The sequence below is a fragment of the Rhinatrema bivittatum genome, chromosome 7 (assembly GCF_901001135.1).
Source record: "Rhinatrema bivittatum chromosome 7, aRhiBiv1.1, whole genome shotgun sequence".
NCBI classification, from domain to species: domain Eukaryota; kingdom Metazoa; phylum Chordata; class Amphibia; order Gymnophiona; family Rhinatrematidae; genus Rhinatrema; species Rhinatrema bivittatum.
The window spans coordinates 277178127-277200058 of record NC_042621.1 but is presented as its reverse complement, the minus strand read 5'-3'; the positions used below and the strand labels follow the sequence as shown (position 1 = coordinate 277200058).

Here is a 21932-nt window from a genome sequence, read left to right as displayed (position 1 = left end):
TGCCCGGGGGCGTGGTCAAGGCCTCCGGACCAGCCCCCGGGACCGGAGGACGGAGCGGGGCTGCTGGCCGGCGCACGCAAAGTTAGGGGAGGGTTTAGATAGGGCCGGGGGGGGGGGGGGGGTGGGTGAGGTAGGGGAAGGGAGGGCGAAGGAAAGTTTCCTCTGAGGCTGCTCCGAAATCAGAGCGGCCTTGGAGGGAACAGGCAGCGCCGCTGGGCTCGGCGCGCGCAGGTTGCACAAATGTGCACCCCCTTGCGCGCGCCGACCCCGGATTTTATAAGATACACGCGTATCTTATAAAATCCAGCGTACTTTTGTTCGCGTATTTTTTAAAGATCTACCCCTAACTGTAAAACAGCAGCACAGGCGTACATGAATGCGTGTATGCCGGCTCACGCCCATGGACACGGACGTTTTATAACGTGCATGTATAGGCGTGCATCTTATAAAATCAGTTGGATGCGCGTAAACGTGCGTGCCATTTTATATGGATGCGTGCATGTGCTGCATCTACAGCGTAAGTGCGAAGGATTTTTAATATACACGCGCGCCGACATAATTACCAGTTAAACCAGTTTGTTCCATACTTTGCCCAGTTACAGGATAGGACTTCTTAACCCCCCAGCTCACTCGCCTCTCTTTTACTCTACCTGCCCCAACCCTTAAAACCCCACCAACTAGCCTTTTTTTTTTGTTTTATAACTTACACGCCATCTACTGGAGAAGGAATATTACGCGGTAGGGGACCCCCGGCACGCGCTTCTGCAAGTAAACACTAAGGGGTAGATTTTCAAACCGCGCGATTTGGCCTACTTTTGCTGGCGCATCAGGCGCAAGCAAAAGTACGCTGGATTTTAGTAGATACGCGCGGAGCCGTGCGTATCCGCTAAAATCCGGGATCGGCGCGCGCAAGGCTATGGATTCTGTATAGCCGGCGCGCGCCGAGCCGCGCAGCCTACCTCCGTTCCCTCCGAGGCCGCTCCGAAATCGGAGCGGCCTCGGAGGGAACTTTCTTTTGCCCTCCCCTCACCTTCCCCTCCCTTCCCCTAACTAACCCACCCGCCCGGCCCTGTCTAAACCCCATCCTTACCTTTGTCGGGGGATTTACGCCTCCCAGAGGGAGGCGTAAATCCCCGCGCGCCAGCGGGCCGCTAGCGCGCCGGGACGTGACCTGGGGGCGGGTACGGAGGGCGCGGCCACGCCCCCGGACCGCCCTGGGTCGTAACCACGCCCCCAGACCCGCCCCAAAACGCTGCCAACACGCCCCCTAAACGCCGCGACGACCGGGCCCGCCCCCGACACGCCCCCCTCGGAGAACCCCGGGACTCATCGAGTCCCGGGGTCTGCGCGCGCCGGTGAGCCTATGTAAAATAGGCTCACCGGCGCGCAGGGCCCTGCTCGCCTAAATCCGCCCGGATTTGGGCAGATTTAGGCGAGCAGGGCTCTTAAAATCCGCCCCTTAGGCGCTGGTTTCCAGTTAAATTCCCGGAATGCTCATGCCCCGCCCACACCATGCCCAGGCCCGCCCCCTTTTTGGGACTTTCTCTTTTGTGCGCTTACCGGGAGATACGTGCACCCATGGACGCTTCTTAAAATACATCAGCCGCGCACCGGCCCAAGAGACACCCATATCTCCCTGATTTGGCATGTGCAAGGCTTTCAAAGTCTATCCCTAATGTGCTAAATTCACCCAAATTCAGGGCTCAGAAAGTCTGCTGAATAAAAAACCTTTCAGTGACTTTGCCAATTAAAAATAATCACATCAGTTTTAAAAATGTGAATCTCTGAGGCCCTAAATATCTCTGGGGGAAAAAACAAAACACATAGGGGCGGATTTTAAAAGCCCTGCTCCCGTAAATCCGCCCGGATTTATGCGAGCAGGGCCTTGCGCGCCGGCACGCCTATTTTCCATAGGCCTGCCGGCGCACGCAGAGCCCCGGGACTTGCGTAAGTCCCGGGGTTTTTTGTTGGGGGCGGGGGCCGATCGACGCAGCGTTTTGGGGGCGGGACGCGGCGTTTCGGGGCGGGCCCGGGGGCGTGGTTTCGGCCCGGGGCGGTCCGGGGGCGTGGCTGCGCCCCCGGGTTGTGTCTCGGCGCGCCAGCAGCCCGCTGGCGCACGGGGCTTTACTTCTCCCTCCAGGAGGCGTAAATCCCCGAACAAAGGTAGGGGGGGGTTTAGATAGGGCCGGGGGGGGGTGGGTTAGGTAGAGGAAGGGAGGGGAAGGTGAGGGGAGGGCGAAAGAGAGTTCCCTCCGAGGCTGCTCCGATTTCGGAGCGGCCTCGGAGGGCAGCCTTGCGCGCGCCGATCCTGGATTTTAGCAGATACGCGCGGCTACGCGCGTATCTACTAAAATCCAGCGTACTTTTGTTTGTGCCTGGAGCGCGAACAAAAGTACTCGAACGCGCCATTTTTAAAAATCTACCCCTGTGGCTCCTGAAATGAAGGTTGTTAAACCACTTGAACTCTGATTTATGCAATACATTATCAGTATCACTGAAACATGCATGAACTTCATTGGTCCTTTTCAGACATCCAGAGCCTCTGTCCTACCACCGCAAACATCTAGAATTAGGCAGAGAAAGCCCACTGAGCATGTGTCCACCATGCTCAGTAGGCTTGAAACAAAGGCTTTTCTAGCCCACCATGGGCTAGAAAAGCAAAACCCTGGCCCATGCTTCGATCCCCACACGGCCTCATCTAAATACCTTTTTTTTAAGAGCACTTAACCCGCCCTGACTCCATATGGCTTCCAACAGCCCTCCCCAGAACCTGTCTACCCCAGCATCTGTACCTTCCCGTTCCTCAGGTTTTCACCAGTTTGGGTTGCCTTAGGTGCAATTTTGCACGAGCTACATTCCATCATTAGAAAGCGTCCTCCTATAAACTGATGACTGCTGTTTAAGTTAATCTTGTCAGGTTTACATATGACATCTTCTTTTTGCAGACATACAAAGCAAGTTCTTTTTGCCTACAGCGGCTGAGGCTCAGATGAACTGAGGAATTTCTCTCCTTCTGCCTTTAGGGACAAAAAACCACTTAGCTGATGTGACCCTAAATGTCTTATTTTGGAAGGAATTTTGTCTCAGGTTGAGATCAGAAGAAGAAAAAAAAACCTCTTCATAATTCTGGTCTTTAGTCTCAAGAATTCCAGCAACAGCAAACCCCTGGCAATGAGGCAACAAAGGACTAAATAATATTCTAAATTAAAAAAAAAAAAATGCTCAGCAATGATTTCTTGCGGAACTGAAAGATTTGGGGTAACTTCAAAACCGAAGCAGGGTGATCATAGCATAATGTCCTCTCCTTTGGAAACCAAAAAGGTCTCATAAGTAGAACACATAATAATCATTAATAAAAATGAAAAACAAACTCATACATCAAAATAAGTCACTGCCTAACAAGAGAGTAAAATATTTCTGTGAAATACACAAACTCGGTGCAGGGCCGGTACTTCCATTAGGCAAACCTGGCAGTTGCTTAGAGTGCCAAATTTTGGGGGGGGGGGCGGCAAAGCCCGCCAGCAAGAGGCTTAGAGGGATGCTTTGCCAGAACCATTAATGTCAAGGAAGCGAGCGCTGGCTATAGCCTCTACCGCCAATAGGAGGGAATACCGTGCTGGAGCTATTGCCAATAGGCAACTAGGGGGTGGGGGTCATGACCGAAGGACATTATGTCACATACTCTTGCACTGGCCCTGACTCTGTGACAATCTAAAAAATGTGTGTACTTTTCATTTGTAAACCCAACATGCTTCATTTAAAGATTTTTTTTTGGCCCATCTGATTCCCCCTGTTCCTTCGGGTTTCCACATCTTTCTAAACTGGCTTCTATTGGGCAATGGTGCTATGTGGCATCATTTGCAACTAGATCATAAACTTTAAGCCCAAATAAAATCAGTAATCTGAGGACATAGCAAAAATTCCAACAAAAATAGCAACTGTCCCCCAGTTGTATATTTCATTCCGTTAAACATAATTTTTCTTTTTTTTTTGTCTTTTTATATTTTTCTCTATAATTATATTTCTTTGTGGGACCTTCACGAGTACAGTTTGTAATTGACACAAACTGTGTTCTCTACAAGTCCAACTTTATTATTTTTTCAATTTTTTTTTATCAATCATTCACTTCATTTTAATCTCAACTTCATCTTCTATTAAAAACCTTCAGCCGGATCTCCTGATCCTCCACTCGTAATGAAACAGGAGCCTTATGGTTAGCGTCTTATTCTTATTTCAACAAAGAGAGCAAAAACCCAAACTTAGCTTCGATGTTTCAATTAACCACTGCCCCCGCCCCCCCTTATTCTTATTTCAACAAAGAAAGCAAAAACCCAAACTAATTGAAACATCGAAGCTAAGTTTGGGTTTTTGCTCTCTTTGTTGAAATAAGAATAAGACGCTAACCATAAGGCTCCTGTTAGGGGATCTTCATTATGAGTGGAGGATCCAGAGATCCGGCTGAAGGTTTTTAATAGAAGATGAAGTTGAGATTAAAATGAAGTGAAAGATTGATAAAAATTGAAAAAATAATAAAGTTGGACTTGTAGAGAACACAGTTTGTGTCAATTACAAACTGTACTCGTGAAGGTCCCACAAAGAAATATAATTATAGAGAAAAATATAAAAAGACAAAAAAACAAAGAAAAATTATGTTAACAGAATGAAATATATAACTGGGGGACAGGTTGCTATTTTTGTTTGGATTATTTGCAACTACCCAAGATTTTTCCTTGCAAGAGTGGAGCAGGCAGGGACAGCCTGCAAAGAGGCAGCAAGAGAGCTGAAGGGGGAGGATACAGAGTGAGAGAGAGAGTCTGGTGGGATCAAAATGAGAGTAGGGAGAGACGAAGAGAGTAGGAGGCTGAACTGGGGAGGGGAAGTGGGAGAGAGAGATGGGGAAAGAACTGGGAGGAAGAGAGTGGTGGGGATGAGCTGTGGAGAAAATGACGGGAGGAGCCGGGGAACATGCGATAGGAGGTCGAGCTGGAGAAGAGGTTTGTGGGGATGAACTGGGAGAGATTGGGGTGACAAGCTGGAGAGCGAGAATGGTATGGTTGAGCAAGGGGGGAGAGAGTGATGGCAGGATGAACTGGTGGTGGGAAAGTGGTAGGAAAAAGCTGTGGGAAAAGAAATCAGTGGATACAAGCAGTGGTGGTGGGGAAGGCGAGAAAGGGTGATGTACAGTACTCCTGGGGAATTGTGTGCCAAAAGGAATCCCTGCACAGTCACACGCCTACAAAATATTGCTTTGTCACCTGTTCCTCTGATGGCATGAGGCAATATAAAATGGCGTGTCTAGTTTCAACTAGGTTTGCTGATCTGGCCACAAGAGGAAAAGAAAGGATAAGTGTCATAATCGCTCCCGTAGCCTTGAATGGGAGCTGCTCGGCTACAGCAAGAGGCCTTACTGAGATACTCCCATCTTGGGCAAGAGAAAATATATTCAAGTCAGAGGGCTCTGGGAAGTCAACATCATGATCATCATTTACGTATTTCAAGCTTTTCCAACTGGAGACCTCAAAGTGTGGTACAACAAGTAATCATATCGAAGCCACCTAGCACAATATAAAAACACCATCAACAACGCAAAGAAAGAATACTTCTCAAAAAAAATCAACAAATTTCATCATAACCTCAGAATGCTCTTCTCAATAGTACAATTCCTCACAAAGACAACCCAGAAAACTACTTGCACTGCACACAAAAACTACGATTTTGCTGAATTCTTCAACAATAAAATATCAAACTTAATACAATCCAACTTCATCGACAACAATCAGCCCATATGTTTGAGCACAAACATAAAGTCAAAATGGACAAATTTCGACACCACCTCCACCATCGAGATCCAATCAATCATCAAAAAAATGAATCCCGCCAACCACCCTCTGGACAGCATCCACATAACAAGCCTCAAGGCAATTGAACTTACTATAACAAAAACAATCACCAAGATCGTCAACCTATCTCTTACTGAAGGAAGCTACCCCAATTGCCTCAAATCAGCAATAATCAAACCTATACTAAAAAAGAATAACCTCGACCCAAAAAACCTAACAAACTACTGCCCAATTTCTAACCTATCCTTCATAGCCAAGATCATCGAAAAAGTTGTTCACTCCCAACTTGATGAAAACCTTGAAACAAAAAACATCCTATCCACAACCCAATATGGTTTCTGAAAGAACCTCAGCACTGAGACTCTCCTTCTATCATTAAACGACACTATACTAGGAGGATTCGACAATAGAAAACAATACCTACTCATACTCCTCGACCTCTCCGCAGCATTTGATACAATAAACCATCAAATACTCCTAAAACGATTGACAGAAATTGGTATAGCTGACACTACCCTACAATGGTTCTCATCCTATCTTTCCAACAGAAGCTATCAAGTATCAATCAACAACAACATCTCTAAGAAAATTAACCTCAATACTGGAGTTCCACAAGGCTCAGCATTATCTGCCACTCTGTTCAACATATACCTTTTACCCATTTGCCAGCTACTAAATGATCATCAAATCAACCACTTCCTCTATGCAGATGACATACAACTTCTAATTCCCATCAAAAACTCCACTGACGAAACATACAAAGAAACATCTATTCTACTTGACTCAATCAAACAACTCCAAACAAAATTAAAACTCATAATCAACATTGACAAAACTAAAATAATCATAATGGACAGAAAACCCAATCCAACACCACCACTCCAACTCACAGCTAATAATCAAATGAACCCAATATCCCCTGTCACTCACACCAGAAACCTTGGAGTAATCATTGACAAAAACCTATCCTACAAAAACCACATAACAACCAAAATCAAAGAAGGATATCACAAACTTCTAACCTTAAGACGTATAAAACCTTTCCTAAACTCGTACGACTTCAGAACTGTATTGCAACTACTAATTTTCTCAACCATAGAGGGGTGGAAGGGAAATAGAACCAACCATAGGGGGTGGAAGGGAAATAGAACCAAGAGCTAAGAGAAACAGATAAGTATGAGAGAAAAAATGTGTGAAGCTTGCTGGGCAGACTAGATGGGCCATTTGGTCTTCTTCTGCCGTCATTTCTATGTTTCTATGTTTCTATGTTTCTACTGCAATTCCCTACTGATTGGCCTTCCATACAACAACATCAAACCTCTTCAGATTCTACAGAACTCAGCAGCCAGAATCCTAACTGGAAAAAAAAGAACGATCACATCACCCCCATACTAATTTCACTACACTGGCTTCCTATTAAATCCCGAATTGAACATAAGACCATGACCATCATACATAAATTAGTACACACCGATCATCAAAAAAAACAGGTCTAAAAATCACCCCACAAAATGCCCATAGGAACCTGCGATCAAACAACACATTTTGTCTAACAATTCCTCCCATCAGAGATGCTCGCCTATCAACCACAAGAGATAGAGCATTCTCAATCGCCTGCCCGAAAATATGGAACTCCCTACTACCTGATTTGAGAACACAAACCAACATCAAAACATTCAAGAAAGATCTAAAAACATTGCTTTTCCACAAAGTCTGCATTGACAATCATTTAAATCAACGATCTAACAACAATCAGTACCACCAACCAAACCCACGCAAGAAAGAAGCAGCAACCAACATCAACCAGTGCCATACCACTATGAACTTATAAGAAACAACACAAAGAGACTGCCTCTAAGATGAATAAATCTCAATACCTTTACTATCCTCCTTTCTTCCCCCCCTCTCACCCCCCCCATCCCGTCATCCCTTCCACTGTTATTTTTCCAACGATCAGCATTGTTTAATTAACTTTATTCTGTTTGAATCTTGTAAACCATTGTGATGGCTGCACCGAATGACGGTATATAAAACTCAACAAATTAATATAAATAAATAAATAAATAAATAAATAATCATGACAAGGTAGATAAGGTGAATAAAAATGGCACAAGTGTCTGGATATCTAGGTGAATATCCCTTAGGATTAACCTGTGGCTGGAATGAAGAATATTAATAGAGCATTTATAATGGCTCCTCCTCCTGCATATTCCTCAGATATATATAATATTCTTTTAAGTAGCCCCTTTTACAACAGTTGCTATTTGGCAAATAAAACTGATTATCCCCCAGGTATTTGTCCTCTGGAGCTGTCAAATGGTCCCTTTTGTCTTTAAAGCTACTTCCACTGTTATGAATTTAGGTATACGGCAGGACCGCTGCACCAATCCTTACCAGAACGCCATTCAGGCATTGCGATTGCACAAAAACCTGAAGAGGGGACCTGGGAAAGGTGATCATTTCAAATAAAACCAGGCAGCACAGCAATATAAAATATGTAAACCTTTTATTTTGGAAAAAATAAAAAAAGTGTTAAAATATAATGAATACAAATTGCTAAGACAAATAAAGAGAAAAGACTCAGGAATCAGCTCTAAAGAAAAGGCAATATAACAACAATGAAACCAAGTCCAGTTCATAATCAGAAGGATCTGGCCATTAAATGCAAAGCCTGCATACAGCAGATCAAAACCTTGTCCAGCAGGCAGTGCACAGAGAGCCACCCTTCAGACTGATAACGCTGTGAACTGTTTCCCCCCTCCCCCCCATTGCAGGTTCATGTGCTCCTCCGTCATCCAGAAAGCCATGATTGCCCCAGTGGTCTGGATCATCGTCACCCTCCTCGATGGAAAATGCTTCGTCTGCGCCTTCAGCGGCTTGGTTGACCCAGGGAAGTTTTCCGCCTTCACAAACTGCACCCCGCAAGAGATCCAGCGTCTGCTTTTCAAGGTGCCCTGCAAAGAAGACAATCTCATGAGAAACAGCACTTCCAGGAAGGAGGTATCCAGGTACCTGAGGTGCTGGTCGCAGGTGAGCACCTATGGCCCTGTCGACGACCTTGGGCATGCCATAGGATTACAACCTGGAGTCTCGCAAAGTGCCAGACCTGTTAAATTCCACCTTTTCAAACGTGAATTCTTATTAGCATTTTTGTCTTCAGTGGCAGTTGCAGTGCATGCCATGCAGTGCACAGCACACACGTTATCCACCACAGAGCTGTATGAACCAAAGAGCTTACAGTCATAGTACTATACCTTGCACCTTCTGGGTAAGAGATTTTAGAGGCTAAGCTAAGTATTTATGAAAGACGTGTTCCCTTGGTAAGAAGGTAGAGGGGTGACTTTTTAATTTTGTTTTTATTCTCCTTTCAAAGCTACAATGCAACTCGTTTGACCCAGGCTCCGAGCACGGAGAACACTTCTCAGCGACATCATTTCTGTTCCCAGTTATATAATCTGCAGCTAGGGCTGGGGGAGGGGGGGGGGGATTAGATTGTTTTTTCATCTCCTTTTCCATTCATTTTGTTTATTTGTTTTCGCTTCCCATCTATATTGCTTTCTTTTTCATGCGCTTGGTTTATAGTGCACCTTATATTTTTACAACATGTGGTTTGACAAATTTTGTAACTAGCACATGCTAAAATGCTTTAGTGTGCACTGAAAAGCTTCAGCATCCAAAGACGCAAATAATATTTTGTTAGGTTTTTGAGTTTCAGAAGGTCATTACTATCCTTAAGAGAAACCTGTGGGTAACCTGCACAGCACGTCAGATACTTCTACCATAAGAAGCTTGCTGGGAAGACTGGATGGACCATTTGGTCCTTTTCTGCCTTCATTACTATCTTACTATGTATATTATGTTACATGGTGAATATATTCATAAGAGTTTGCTCTCTATGTGTGATTTGAAGTGAGGGGTGATATTTCCCTTGGATAGTGAGTGAGGTTATCCAACCTGGGGATAAACAGAGTTAAACTGATACAGGCTGCGAATGGGTTTTCGCAGAGGTCCATATTCAGCCACTATGGAGCTTGGCTAGTTAGCCTGATAAACTTATCTGGCTACTAGCCCTTAAACTTATCTGGCTAACATAGCCTATTGCTGCTGAATATATCCAGCTATCTTAATATCTGGTTAACTGCAGGTCAGCCCTATGGGCCAACCAGAATTAGTCAGATAAGTTATCCAGCTACCTCTGAATATCAGAATTATCTGGCTAAGTCAGTTCCTCCCAGTTATGCCCCAAGAATGCCACTATCTTATTTTTATTTAGCCGGCTAACTTCTGAATGTGGACCTCAATAAGCTTGAGCCATTTGCACTGCGACTCAGGCACTGTAAACGTGGACTGTTCCTGGCTTCAGCACAAGCCCCATTACTCACCCAGTTCACATGCAAATGTTTGCATATTTGCATCTGTACTTCAAATCAGTAAATAATGTATTTGTATAAATCTGAACCAATCCAAATAAATTCAAACTTTTTAAAATAAAAAAATTAAATCAGACAAGACTCGGGATAAAGATGCTGGGCTATTCTGAGCAAAGTGGAATCAAAGTTTGCAGATCCAAACCTGGACTGGAAGCAGGTCAGAGATTTGTCCTTCCATAATTATGAGTAAAACTACAACTGGCAACTAAGTAGTACCATAAACCGATGCAAAATGTTATGTTACATGATTAGCGGAGCGTACACAAAGTGCGTGTAGCTATAAAGAAATGGATTCATTTTGCCCTTTGCCTCTCATATTGTCATAATCTGTTCTCGTCTTGTCTTATCATTTAGGCCCTTGGCTGGAGTACTCTTCTGTTCCTGATTGTGCTGGCATTTCTGGCAAAGTCCCTCCGACCTTGCTTCAACCAGACCGCCTTTCTACAGACTCGCTACTGGAGCAACTACATTGACATCGAGCAGAAGATTTTTGATGAAACCTGCTGTGAGCATGCTCGGGAATTTGCCCATAAATGCATCCTTCACTTTTTTGAAAGCATGCAGGTTGAGATAAAGATGAGATGCTTCAATACACAGAAAGAAGAGGAAAAAGGAGAAAGCAGGGAGGAGGAGGAGGAGGAGGAGGAGAACCACCTGCATGGAATCACAAACCAAGAGCAAATGAACAATCTCCTAAAGTCATGGTACCAATGCAGGCCGCCTCTTGACATCAGTCAGGCCATCCAATGTCAACATGCTAGACCAAGACGATCGGTGTCCTGGGAGGGCAACATGTGGCATTATCCACAGCACACAAAAGCCTCAAAAGAAACTGATGTATAGTCTTTCGAAAGAGTGGTGCTATGCACAACATGTCACACTGGCTGTTACCTGGCTCTGTTGCTTCTTATTTTAGTCTTATTGATAGACCTCCTTCCTACTTAGAAACATAGACGGTGTCAATAGATAAAGACCACTTGGTTCACTTAGTCTTCCCATTTGTGCCTGCCTACTATGCAGGTTGTTTTCAATTGGTGGTGCGCTTTCTCCCTTCTCCCACCACTAAGATCCCTTTGGGACGTACAGATTGCAGGACAGAATGCACCGGACTGCTACAGATGCCTACACAGAAAATAAACGCTAGCAGAATACCTCACCTCGATCACACATGCAGAACACAGACAGACCCTCACGAAACTCAGAATAAGTGATTACAGAAGTAGAAATGGAAATACCCAGGCAAAAAAAAAACTGAACTGAAAAACTCAAGAAACCAGACTCTGTATGCAATGCAACACTGGAGAAATAGAAATGGAAATGCATTGCCTCCTGTGCTGTGAAAAATACAAAGAGGCCTATATTCAATGAGCTATTTAGTGGACAAGTTATCTGGCGAAGGTTAGTCAGATAGCTTGTCTTCTTTAAAGTTAGCTGGCTTCACATAGCCGGAGAACTTTAACCATAACCAGCCATTGATTGAGCATGACCAGCTAGGGCTATTGTTATCCAGTCTCGTGTGGCCAGATAACTAGCTACTTACCCAGATAACTTCAAAGATATCCGGATAAGTAGCGAACCTTAAAAAAATAAAAAATAAAACCAGTAAATTGTGGGCCTTCCATCTCAATGGCCCCCTACCACCACATCTCTACCCCACCTCTCCCCACGCTTACCCAGAAGTCTGGCACCTAAAAAATTGCATTTAAAGATATTACAGTCAATCGCCACCGGCCCTCCCTCCCCACTAAAAAACCTTTATATTACCCCTTCTGCCCCCGACAATCATCCACTCACGCCCTCCTCCCAGGCAGACACCCTCCTACCCACCCGTTACCTTGAAAATCACCCCCTTGTCCTGCCGGGATCACTGTGCTATGTGATCCCGTCTGCTTCCAGCATTACTTAGGTAATATCGTACGTAACCCAGTTACACCTCCACTTTTACACGAACTGCAGAGAGGAGTTCCGGAGAATGGAGTTGGCGCAAAGCTGGAACATACGCGCATACGATATGATTTTAAAAAGTATGCGAGTGAGTCAACCTGCACTAGTTATGCCCTCTGGAAAGGTGTAATTCATTGCGAGTTAATCTGTGCCTGCACCAAATCAATTATCTGAGCATTTTCAAAGCAAACCTGTATTCATAAGTTCATGTTGAAAATGTTCACTAAAGTCTGTGAGGCCAATATTCAGAAGGCTGTTTAGTGGACATTCAAGTTAGCCGGCTAACGTTAGCCAGATGACTTGTCCTGTATATTCAGTGGGATAAATGACCCGCTGAATATACTTGCTTAAAGTTATCTGGCTGCATGTAGTCGGATAACTTGAAAACCTAACTGGCTATGGAGTTATGCATCAAACCACATGAGTGCTCTAATGCGTTATATTATGTATATTGAGCGATATCGCCCTGACAGAGCATTATCATGGCGATATTGTGCAATATATGAAATATTTTATATCTCACCACCCAGAATTCCTCCCCTATTACAATGGCCTTCTTTGATTGCAATTTGCATACATGAATAATGTAAATGCATACAAAGAAGGTCATGCATAGTCAATCTGATGTAAATATTTTATCATAGCCAACCAAGAAGGTGGGAAGCCGCGATAAAATAACATCACCTATTTGAAATGCATTAGATGTGTGGGTCCCTAGGCGCCTGCCGCAAATTTAAAGTGGCAGAAAAAGAAAATTTCGGAAAAATGGGGAGGTTGAGCAGGGGTCAATGCTTATCCCAGTCTCAACCCTGGGTTACCAGTCGAGGTGGCCCCAACTCCCCGCCAAATGTAAATTTAAAAAAAATGCACCCATGCAGCGACCCCCCAAATCCTCCAATAAAATAAAGACTCCAGCCCCTCCTTCCTATCCCCACCCCACACACACCAAGTGACACTGATAGCCCCCCAATCATTAATACCCCTCCCCACATCCCCTCAGGTGATACTGTTGACCACCCCAATAGTCAATACCCCCCTTTCCCTACCCCTCCAAGTGACATGACCCCCCAATAGTCAGTCCCCCTCCCCCACATCCCCAAGTGACATTGATGAGTTTTCCGTCTTAATGACTTTTGAATATCCACCCTTGTGTATATAAAATTGCCCATGGACTCACCCTCACCTGCAGTTATACAAGGACTCTCCTTATCTATTACTTTGACCACACATAAAATTGTTATATCAATAAAGTTATCTGAATCTGAACCTAGAACAGCATGTAAGATACTCACAGAACTGGTTGGTACTAGGACCAGATGCTGGTAAAACTTAGTCCCTATGAAAAATGTTCCCCTTCTTCTTTCTTTCTATTTCCTTTCAATAATACAAATTTCTGATCTCAGAAACTTTAGGATTCTCCTTCCATCATTTTCTGTCTCAGAATTCCTTCTCTCCTGGCATACCCCAAATTACTCTCAAAGTTATTAGTGCCAGCTTTTGGGTTAAGGCGAGACGGGCAGTTGACTGGGGTGCCTTGAAATAAGAGAGTGTGGCTGGCACGAGGTCAACACTGCCACTGCTGGTAAGCTTCTCACACGGGTCATTAACATGGGAGGGGCAAGTGCCGCTCATCAATGCCAGCATCACGACTTTCTCTCTGGGCACACACGGAGAAGAAAGCCAGCATTGCGTTGACCATGCAGGTCAGGAGGAGGAATGCGCATTGTGTTGGCCCTCGCAATGGGAGGAGGAGAAGTTATGTCACATCCACTCAAGCAGGGAGAAGGCATCACACGGGCAAGTCCCATCAGAAGGACTGGTGCCCTGCTGCTGGAGCTGCATCGTCCCTCAGGCCATGCAGAAGAAATAGACAACATGCCGAAGAGGGAAAAGCAAACAGAAAGAGAGAGAATATGTTTGTGTGTGTGTAGCTGAATCATTCCTCGGGCTGGTGTGTTGGACTGGAGGCAGGAGAATGCAGTGGCGGAGAGGAGATTAGAAAGACAGAGACACAGTGTGTGTGTGTTTCAGAGACTGAGTGTGCATGAGAGTCATGGAGGAGGAGATAAAGTTTGTCCCCCCTCACCCCATTCCAATCTTGGTGTTAGGATTTTGCCTGTTTCACAGGCTCACCCTGCCCTGAGTCTGCCTACTATGACACCTTCGCACCAGCAAAGGTCTTCAGTGAGCTCCATTCTGAGCTATCCACCTGACTCATCCTGTCTTGCAGCTTCTTCTCCATCATGGGTCCTCAGCGAGCTTACCCTCCAGCCTCGCCCAGCTCCTCCTCTCTGCTTGCACCATGCCCAAACTTCAGCCCTAATTAACCCATCTCTGCCATTCTATCCTTGTCTTCTCATGGAATTACTTTTGGCTCCTTGACCTGGCCACTGTTACTCTTGTCATGTGGCCTCTGGGCCTTCTTGCTCCTAGTACCTTACTCTGTGACCTAATCTAGGCCTACTCCTTGCTTGGGACATCCGGGCCTGCTCCATTCATTTATCCTGCCTTGTGTCCTATCCAGGGCTCTCTTTCGGGCCGATACAGTATTCCCTAGCGCCTCTTTTTACCGCCGGGCCTAATTTAAATAAATTAAGATACTGTACCGCGTGCACAGGAGAGTGGCCTGTGCACGTGCTCGCCTGCTCTCCCGCGTTTTTACTGTAACTAGAGGCCTTAGGTCTATAGCATAGTGGCCTACGGGCTTCCTGCCTTGTTGCCTTCGGGCTTCCATGTTTCTTGTTCTGTGTTGTCTTGCTTTGTCCTTGATTGGTCCTGTCCTGGTCTGCTCTATCCAGTCTGTGCTCTGTTAGCTCTTGTTGTGCCCTGCCCAATCCTTTTCCTGGCATTCACTCCCTATCTTGTCAGTGTTCTGAAGGAACTCAAAAATGAAATTTCAGACCTATTAGTAAAAATTTGTAACCTATCATTAAAATCATCCATTGTACCTGAAGACTGGAGGGTGGCTAATGTAACCCCAATATTTAAAAAGGGCTCCAGGGGCGATCCAGGAAACTATAGACCAGTGAGCCTGATTTCAGTGCAGGTAAAAATAGTGGAAACTATTCTCAAGATCAAAATCATAAAGCATATAAATAGACATGGTTTAATGGAACACAGTCAACATGGATTTACCCAAGGGAAGTCTTGCCTAACAAATCTGCTTCATTTTTTTGAAGGGATTAATAAACGTGGATAAAGGTGAACAGGTAGATGTAGTGTATTTGGATTTTCAGAAGGCATTTGACAAAGTGCCTCTTGAGAGGCTTCTAAGAAAATTAAAAAGTCATGGGATAGGCTGTTTCATGATTACTAACTGGTTAAAAGATATGGATTACAAACATGGATTACAAACTGGTTAAAAGACAGGAAACAGAGAGTAGGATTAAATGGTCAATTTTCTCGGTGGAAAAGGGTAAACAGTGGAGTGTCTCAAGGATCTGTACTTGGACCGATGCTTTTCGATATATTTATAAATGATCTGGAAAGGAATATGATGAGTGAGATATCAAATTTGCAGATGATACAAAATTATTCAGAGAAGTTAAATCATAAGAGGATTGTGATAAATTGCAGGAGGACCTTGCGAGACTGGAAGATTGGGCATCTAAAATGGCAGATGCAATTTAATGTGGATAAGTACAAGGTGTTGCCTATAGAGAAAAATAACCCATGCTGTAGCTTCCATATTAGGAGTTACCACCCAGGAAAAAGATCTAGGCCTCATAGTGGATAATGCATTGAAATTGTCAGCTCAGTGTGCTGCCGCAAACAGAATGTTGGGAATTATTAGAAAGGGAATGGTGAATAAAACAGAAAATGTCATAATGCCTCTGTTTCGCTCCATGGTGAGACTGCACCTTGAATACTGTGTACACTTCTGGTCGCCGCATCTCAAAGGGAATGGAACAGCTCCCCTATGAGGAAAGACTAAAGAGGTTAGGACTTTTCAGCTTGGAGAAGAGACGGCTGAGGGGGGATATGATAGAGGTGTTTAAAATCATGAAAGGTCTAGAACAAGTAAATGTGAATCGGTTATTTACTCTTTCGGATAATAGAAAGACTAGGGGGCACTCCATGAAGTTAGCATGGGGCACATTTAAAACTAATCGGAGAAAGTTCTTTTTCACTCAAGGCACAATTAAACTCTGGAATTTGGTGCCAGAGGATGTGGTTAGTGCAGTTAGTATAGCTGTGTTTAAAAAAGGATTGGATAAGTTCTTGGAGGAGAAGTCCATTACCTGCTATTGATTAAGTTGACTTGGAACATAAGAACATAAGAATACTGCTATTACTGCTATTACTAGTATCAGTAACATGGAATAGACTTAGTTTTTGGGTCCTTGCCAGTTCTTGTGGCCTGGATTGGCCACTGCTGGAAACGGGATGCTAGGCTTGATGGACTCTTGGTCTGACCCAGTATGGCATGTTCTTATGTTTTGTCTTGTCCCAGCCTATGTATATTTTGAAATTGTTGTTGTCTCTATGCAGTCTTGACCACAGCCTTGCCTGCTCCAGCCTGTCCATTGCCTTTCCTGGTTTAGCCTATCTGCAGCCTTGCCTGGTCCAGCCTACTCACCTTGTCCAGCTTGTCCAAGCCTTGCCTAAATCCGATTCACAATGATGTACTGCCGTCGCAGCCAAGCCTACTAGGCCCCAGAACCCAAGTGCTCAACCTGTGGGGGAGGGGGCTGGCTAGGCAGAAGACCGGCCCATGTTCAGCCCTGCCATTCTGTACCACTCCTCAGGTTCTGTACCCCGAGCCCAGCCCAGCCACTCGTGACAGTTGGGAGGAGGAGAATAGAGAAAGCTTGAATGCACCCCCATTTTCTCCCTCTCACCAATCCGTGGCAAGGTAGGGATCAGGTAGAGGTGGGGGCATCATCAATGATTTTCATCCAGGGCGCCATTTGCCTTACAACCAGCCTTGAAAGTTACTTAAAGATTCTATTACATCTTTGACCTCTTTCCCCTACTCCATGGGAAGGGCTCTGAACTTAGGAATCTTCCTCTTCCAGTACTAACTCATTACTTATCTCCTTTCTTCCAGGGGAGAGCTACCAAACTGGGGCAGCTCAATACTGAAAAATTACCTCTAGGTGGTCTCTGTACTTCCTCTACTGGCTGAGCCCAGTCATTACAAACTAAAGATGTGGTACTGTTATTTTGCCACTCTGGGCCTTAAAGAATGATATAAACCCTCTTAGACAACAGGCAGGGCCGGCACAACCCACTGTGCAAGCCGTGCACTTGCATAGGGCAGTGGCCTGGAGAGGGCGGATGCCTGAGGCTAAGTGAGCTGCTGGTGCTACTATCCGATGATTCCCAAACCTCTGCATGGCGATGAGGGGGAGCCATAGGGCCGCCGCATGGTGAAAAAGAGGAAGCGCACAGGGCCACATGGCGGTTCCCAATCCATCTCATGGTGAAGAAGAAGAGGAGGAGGAGGAGGACAGGGCCGCACAGTGGTTCCCAATCCACCGTTCGGTGAAGAAAATGAAGAGCACAGGCCGAGCGGCGGTTCCCAATCCACTGTGCAGCAAAGAAAAGGAGGAGCCACAAGGCTGCGCAGCAAATGAGGAAGTTGCAGGGCCGTCTTTGTGAGTGTGTATATGTGTGTCTGAGCATGTATATGTGAGAAATAGGGATCTTGTGTGTGAATGTGTAGGTAAGAGGGAACATGTGTGTGTGAACACGTGTACATATGTAGAAAGGATCACGTGTGAGCATGTGTGTGAGTGAGAATGTGTTTGAGAGAGAGGGAGCATGTGTATGTAAGAGGGAGGGAGCAGATATATGCGTGTGTATGAGAGAGGAGAAAGTTTATGCATCCCTCTCTCACTGATCCACCAGAATCTGCATGACTGGAAATCAAATGTTTCCAGGTATGGCGAGCGTGAATTATTGTATCCTTATTAGTTTTAATTTTTGGATGCTATTTGTGTCTGCTATTTTGATTAAAACCAATTGTTTATGAGTTTTTAATTAATGGATCTTCTGTTCACCAGCTGTTTTGAAATATTTTTATTAGTATGTTTACACTATTATGATTAATGTATTTATTATATTTCTTGATTTTATTGTTTAATATCTGAGGTTTGGTGATGGTTTCTGTTTTTCCATTGTTACACTGCATAGAGACTGACTAGTTGCGGTTTTCCTATTCAGTTTTTGCCTGCAAGTTTCCATTTATACTTTATGGTTTCTTTTTTCTATATTTGGTGAGGGGTCTGCCTGTATGATTGAGATTAGAGATTCTGCTAGCATGTAGGGATTTATAACAGCTTGGTTTGTTCTATTTCCTAATATGAGGTGTATTGGTGCTTTAGGGCCTGGTGTAATATTTGCAGTGTTGCCTTTTCATGGGGAGGGTTGTTACATTTTTAAGTGCTGGCAGTTAGAGCTGGTTTGATGGGGTAGGTTTATTATATTTTAATTGTAATATACTCATGACTTTATGAGGGTCAAGCCCACACTTAACATGCATTACAGTAGCCCTAATGCCATATGGGTGGGTTCTATGTGTCTTTTTTTTTTTGTAGGGTTTTTTTTAGCTGGCACCAAACAAGTGCATGCAAATACTTGTGATATTTCTTTACCTCCGAAGACTGTGCTTTGAATATTCTTTTTCATGTAAAATCTATTATAAATGCATAATTTTTAATTGTGGTGAGAGGCAGGAGGGTATAAGATTTGCCTAGGGCACCCAATACTCTTGCACCAGCAATGGGTTCCAGGGGAGGGGGGTGAAGACCCGGAGGGCAGAGGGGGTGACAGTGTTTAAAGTTTAGGTCGCTGGAAGGAACTGGGCTTTCTTTTGGCAGGTCTGAGTCAGAGAGTGAATGAAGTGTGTGTGTGTGAGTGTGTGTGTGTGTGTGTGTGTGTGTGTGTGTGAAGAGGGGGGAGGGCGCCATAATAATTGTTCACACAAGGCAGCAAACAAGCTAGCACCGGCTCTGGCAACAGGGTTTCACCTATAGCAATCGCTAGAATTAGCAGTCCTAGCAGAAACACTCGGGCACTCACACAGCCAGCTCTTCTGGCAGGCAGCAATAGCAGAATTAATTAGTAGCCGGGCACGTCTGGCAGGCGGCTGGTACAGTAATAACTAGAAGTGCTGGCAGAAACGTAGGCCCTAACGTAACTACAGCTGTCTGGCAGGCTATATGCGCCTCGTGTTGACTGGACCAGTATGGCGGGTTGGTATGATGGGCACCGTAGGGAAGGTTCTTGAGGGTTTAGGAACATAAAGATGTTTGTGTTGGTGGCTGCTCTCAGATTATTCTGGGACCTTGTGGCTGGAAACGGGAGGGCAAGGGTGCTAGGTGCAAACTAAAAAGGGGATCTTGCATGCTCAGCCATCCAGGAGGGTGCAGGATGATGGAGAGAGATGACAAAAGAGGTTTGTAGGTGCATGGAGTCTTTCCCTGGCAGCACCCAGCTTGAAAAATGAAATCCACTGAGTCAATCACTTAGGGAGGGTAATTTCCTAACTCCCTGAACAGCGGTCAATAGGGTCACTTTGAACATCCTCTTATGCGAGAAGTTATAAAATCACTCTTCTTAAAAATCAGAAAGTGCCCATTTAAATGCTGAATCTACCCCAATCCAGCCGCCTGGTGAAAGTGCATTGGAAACCAGGTTACACACACACACACACACACACACGTTTTCATGCGCACTGAGCCCCAGCTAATTCTATAACAGCCACTTATGTGCAGAAAACCAGGATCTTTGTGTGGAAATTGCTTTGAAAATTACCCTGACAGGATTTCTAGTGACAGAGTGATGGTGCTGTTATGGGCAGGGTTTGAAATGCACGCATAGATGTGCACATATGCATCCTTCATTGCGCATGCTTGTGTTCTGTTGTGCTTTGAAGTGACAGAATAAAAAAAAAAATAGCTGAGGACTGTGCATTCCTGAGGCACACCTCAAAATCAAGCATAATTTCAGCGTCTTCTGTGTCTTATTGTCTAAATCACACATTACTGTGGGTGTCAAGAATTCTTCTGCATAAGCACGCAACATTAGCATTTTCATAATCACATCACTGATAACATTCCTGCATAAAGCACTTTACCTGTAACCGCAGTTGTTCCCTTTCATCATTTTCAAGGAGTTCCTATACCTGGGGACTCCGGTATTTTGTATCAGATACCAGGTCTCTGAAAAGAAACACCAGAGATCTCAGGATGCCAGGCTGGATTGGCAGGAGGCTGGCATCATCGGCCTTTGCAGGCTGGAAGGAGGAGGCGGGAGCAGCGGCAGCTGAACAGGTGGTTTGGAGGATGGAGGGATTGGTTTTCTCTATCCACTCATAAAGTTCACCTTTTCCTTTTCTCCTCTCGCATTTTCTAGTCCTCAGTCTCTCTCTCTTTTTACCTCTTACCTACCAAGCACTTTTCCATCCAGGGACAGATTGGTCTATCAAGGGAACAAGCAGCCACTGGTGGGCTGGTCAGCCAGGTGATGGCAACGGTGGCCTGCATGGGCCAGAACGCAAGGCAATGCCACGGTAGTGGCAGCATTGTGTCCTGAGATAATTTTATAACCCCACGTGCAGGGCTAAGGGCTGCAGGTACTTTTTATCCATAGACTTTATCCCAAATTTCAAAGCGGAATTAAGGGAATGAGTCCACTTTGAAAATGTCCAAGTTTGGGGAGCAGACCCATAGATTTACATGCAGAAAGGTACATCCTGCTTGGAGCAGGTGTCACTTTAGGTAATGTAGATTTATAGGCATGTTCTTCAAAATCAAAAGTATGCAAATTCATCTTTTCTTCACCCAATTCCACCACAGGAAGAAATTTGTGAATGCAGGTAAAAATGTGTGTGAAATCGGGTTTTGCGTGTACATTTAGCCACACAAAACACACACACACGCACATACACATCCGTGAGCTTGTAAAAAAAAATCAGCCCTAAGCTTCAGGGAATTGGCATTGGAATCGCTGTCAGCCCAACAGTCCTTGTGCCTTTAAGTGGGCAAACCTGGTGTGCCACTGGCATTTGTTGAAATCACATCAGCAGTACCAGGTGCGGCCATGGCCAGCAAGGGATATGAGATGATGAGCAGGCTGGGAGCCTCAGGACTAGCAGTGAGGTGAGAAGGGAGGGAACAGAGAAACTAGTAGGAAGGGAGGCAGACACTGGGGTGGGTAGGTGCTGGGTAAATTGGGAGGGATTTTATCTGCCAAAGCCCTTCTGACCAGACAAACTTTTGTGTGCTAATCTAAATAACAACGGAGCCAGCACAGGTAGAGAGACACAGTTAACAAAGAAAAATAATAAAAAGAATCAGTGAATAGAAATGCACTTCCTGGGGTTTTTTTCGCCAGACAGAAAAAAAAAATGATTTTAGCATAATCTCAACTTTTAAAGAGCCAGCAGTGCTAGGCAGGAGCATTCCTGCATGAAGAGTGCTCTGAGGTTTTGTCTGTGTGAAGTGCCACGGTTGCAGGATGGCCACGCTCCATAGAGAAAGTGCTCAAGACGATTCAGCGAACGTGACAGAAAAACAAAGAACGGTAAAAAACAGCTTTTGCTTGGCAAAGGAGAGGCCCAAATGTTTTATTTTCCCCTGGTTCCATGCAACTGAGGAACCAGAAAACTAGAAGGAGAACAAGAGGAAGACCCATAGGCGCTCCCCGTTGATGTCCTTGCACTCTGCCCACAGACGTGCCCAGAAAGACCTATGCGCCTTTCATTCACCTC

General features: G+C 45.0%; 1 protein-coding gene across 1 annotated transcript in view; it reads left to right on the top strand.

The window, feature by feature from the left end:
- Positions 1-21932, top strand: part of CALHM3 (calcium homeostasis modulator 3) — a 70501-nt gene that overhangs the window by 2049 nt on the left and 46520 nt on the right. Inside the window, exons 2-3 of the mRNA XM_029610738.1 lie at positions 8615-8870; positions 10625-11003. Of these exons, the coding sequence (XP_029466598.1) occupies positions 8615-8870; positions 10625-11003 (635 nt within the window). The remainder of the gene's footprint in view (positions 1-8614; positions 8871-10624; positions 11004-21932) is intronic.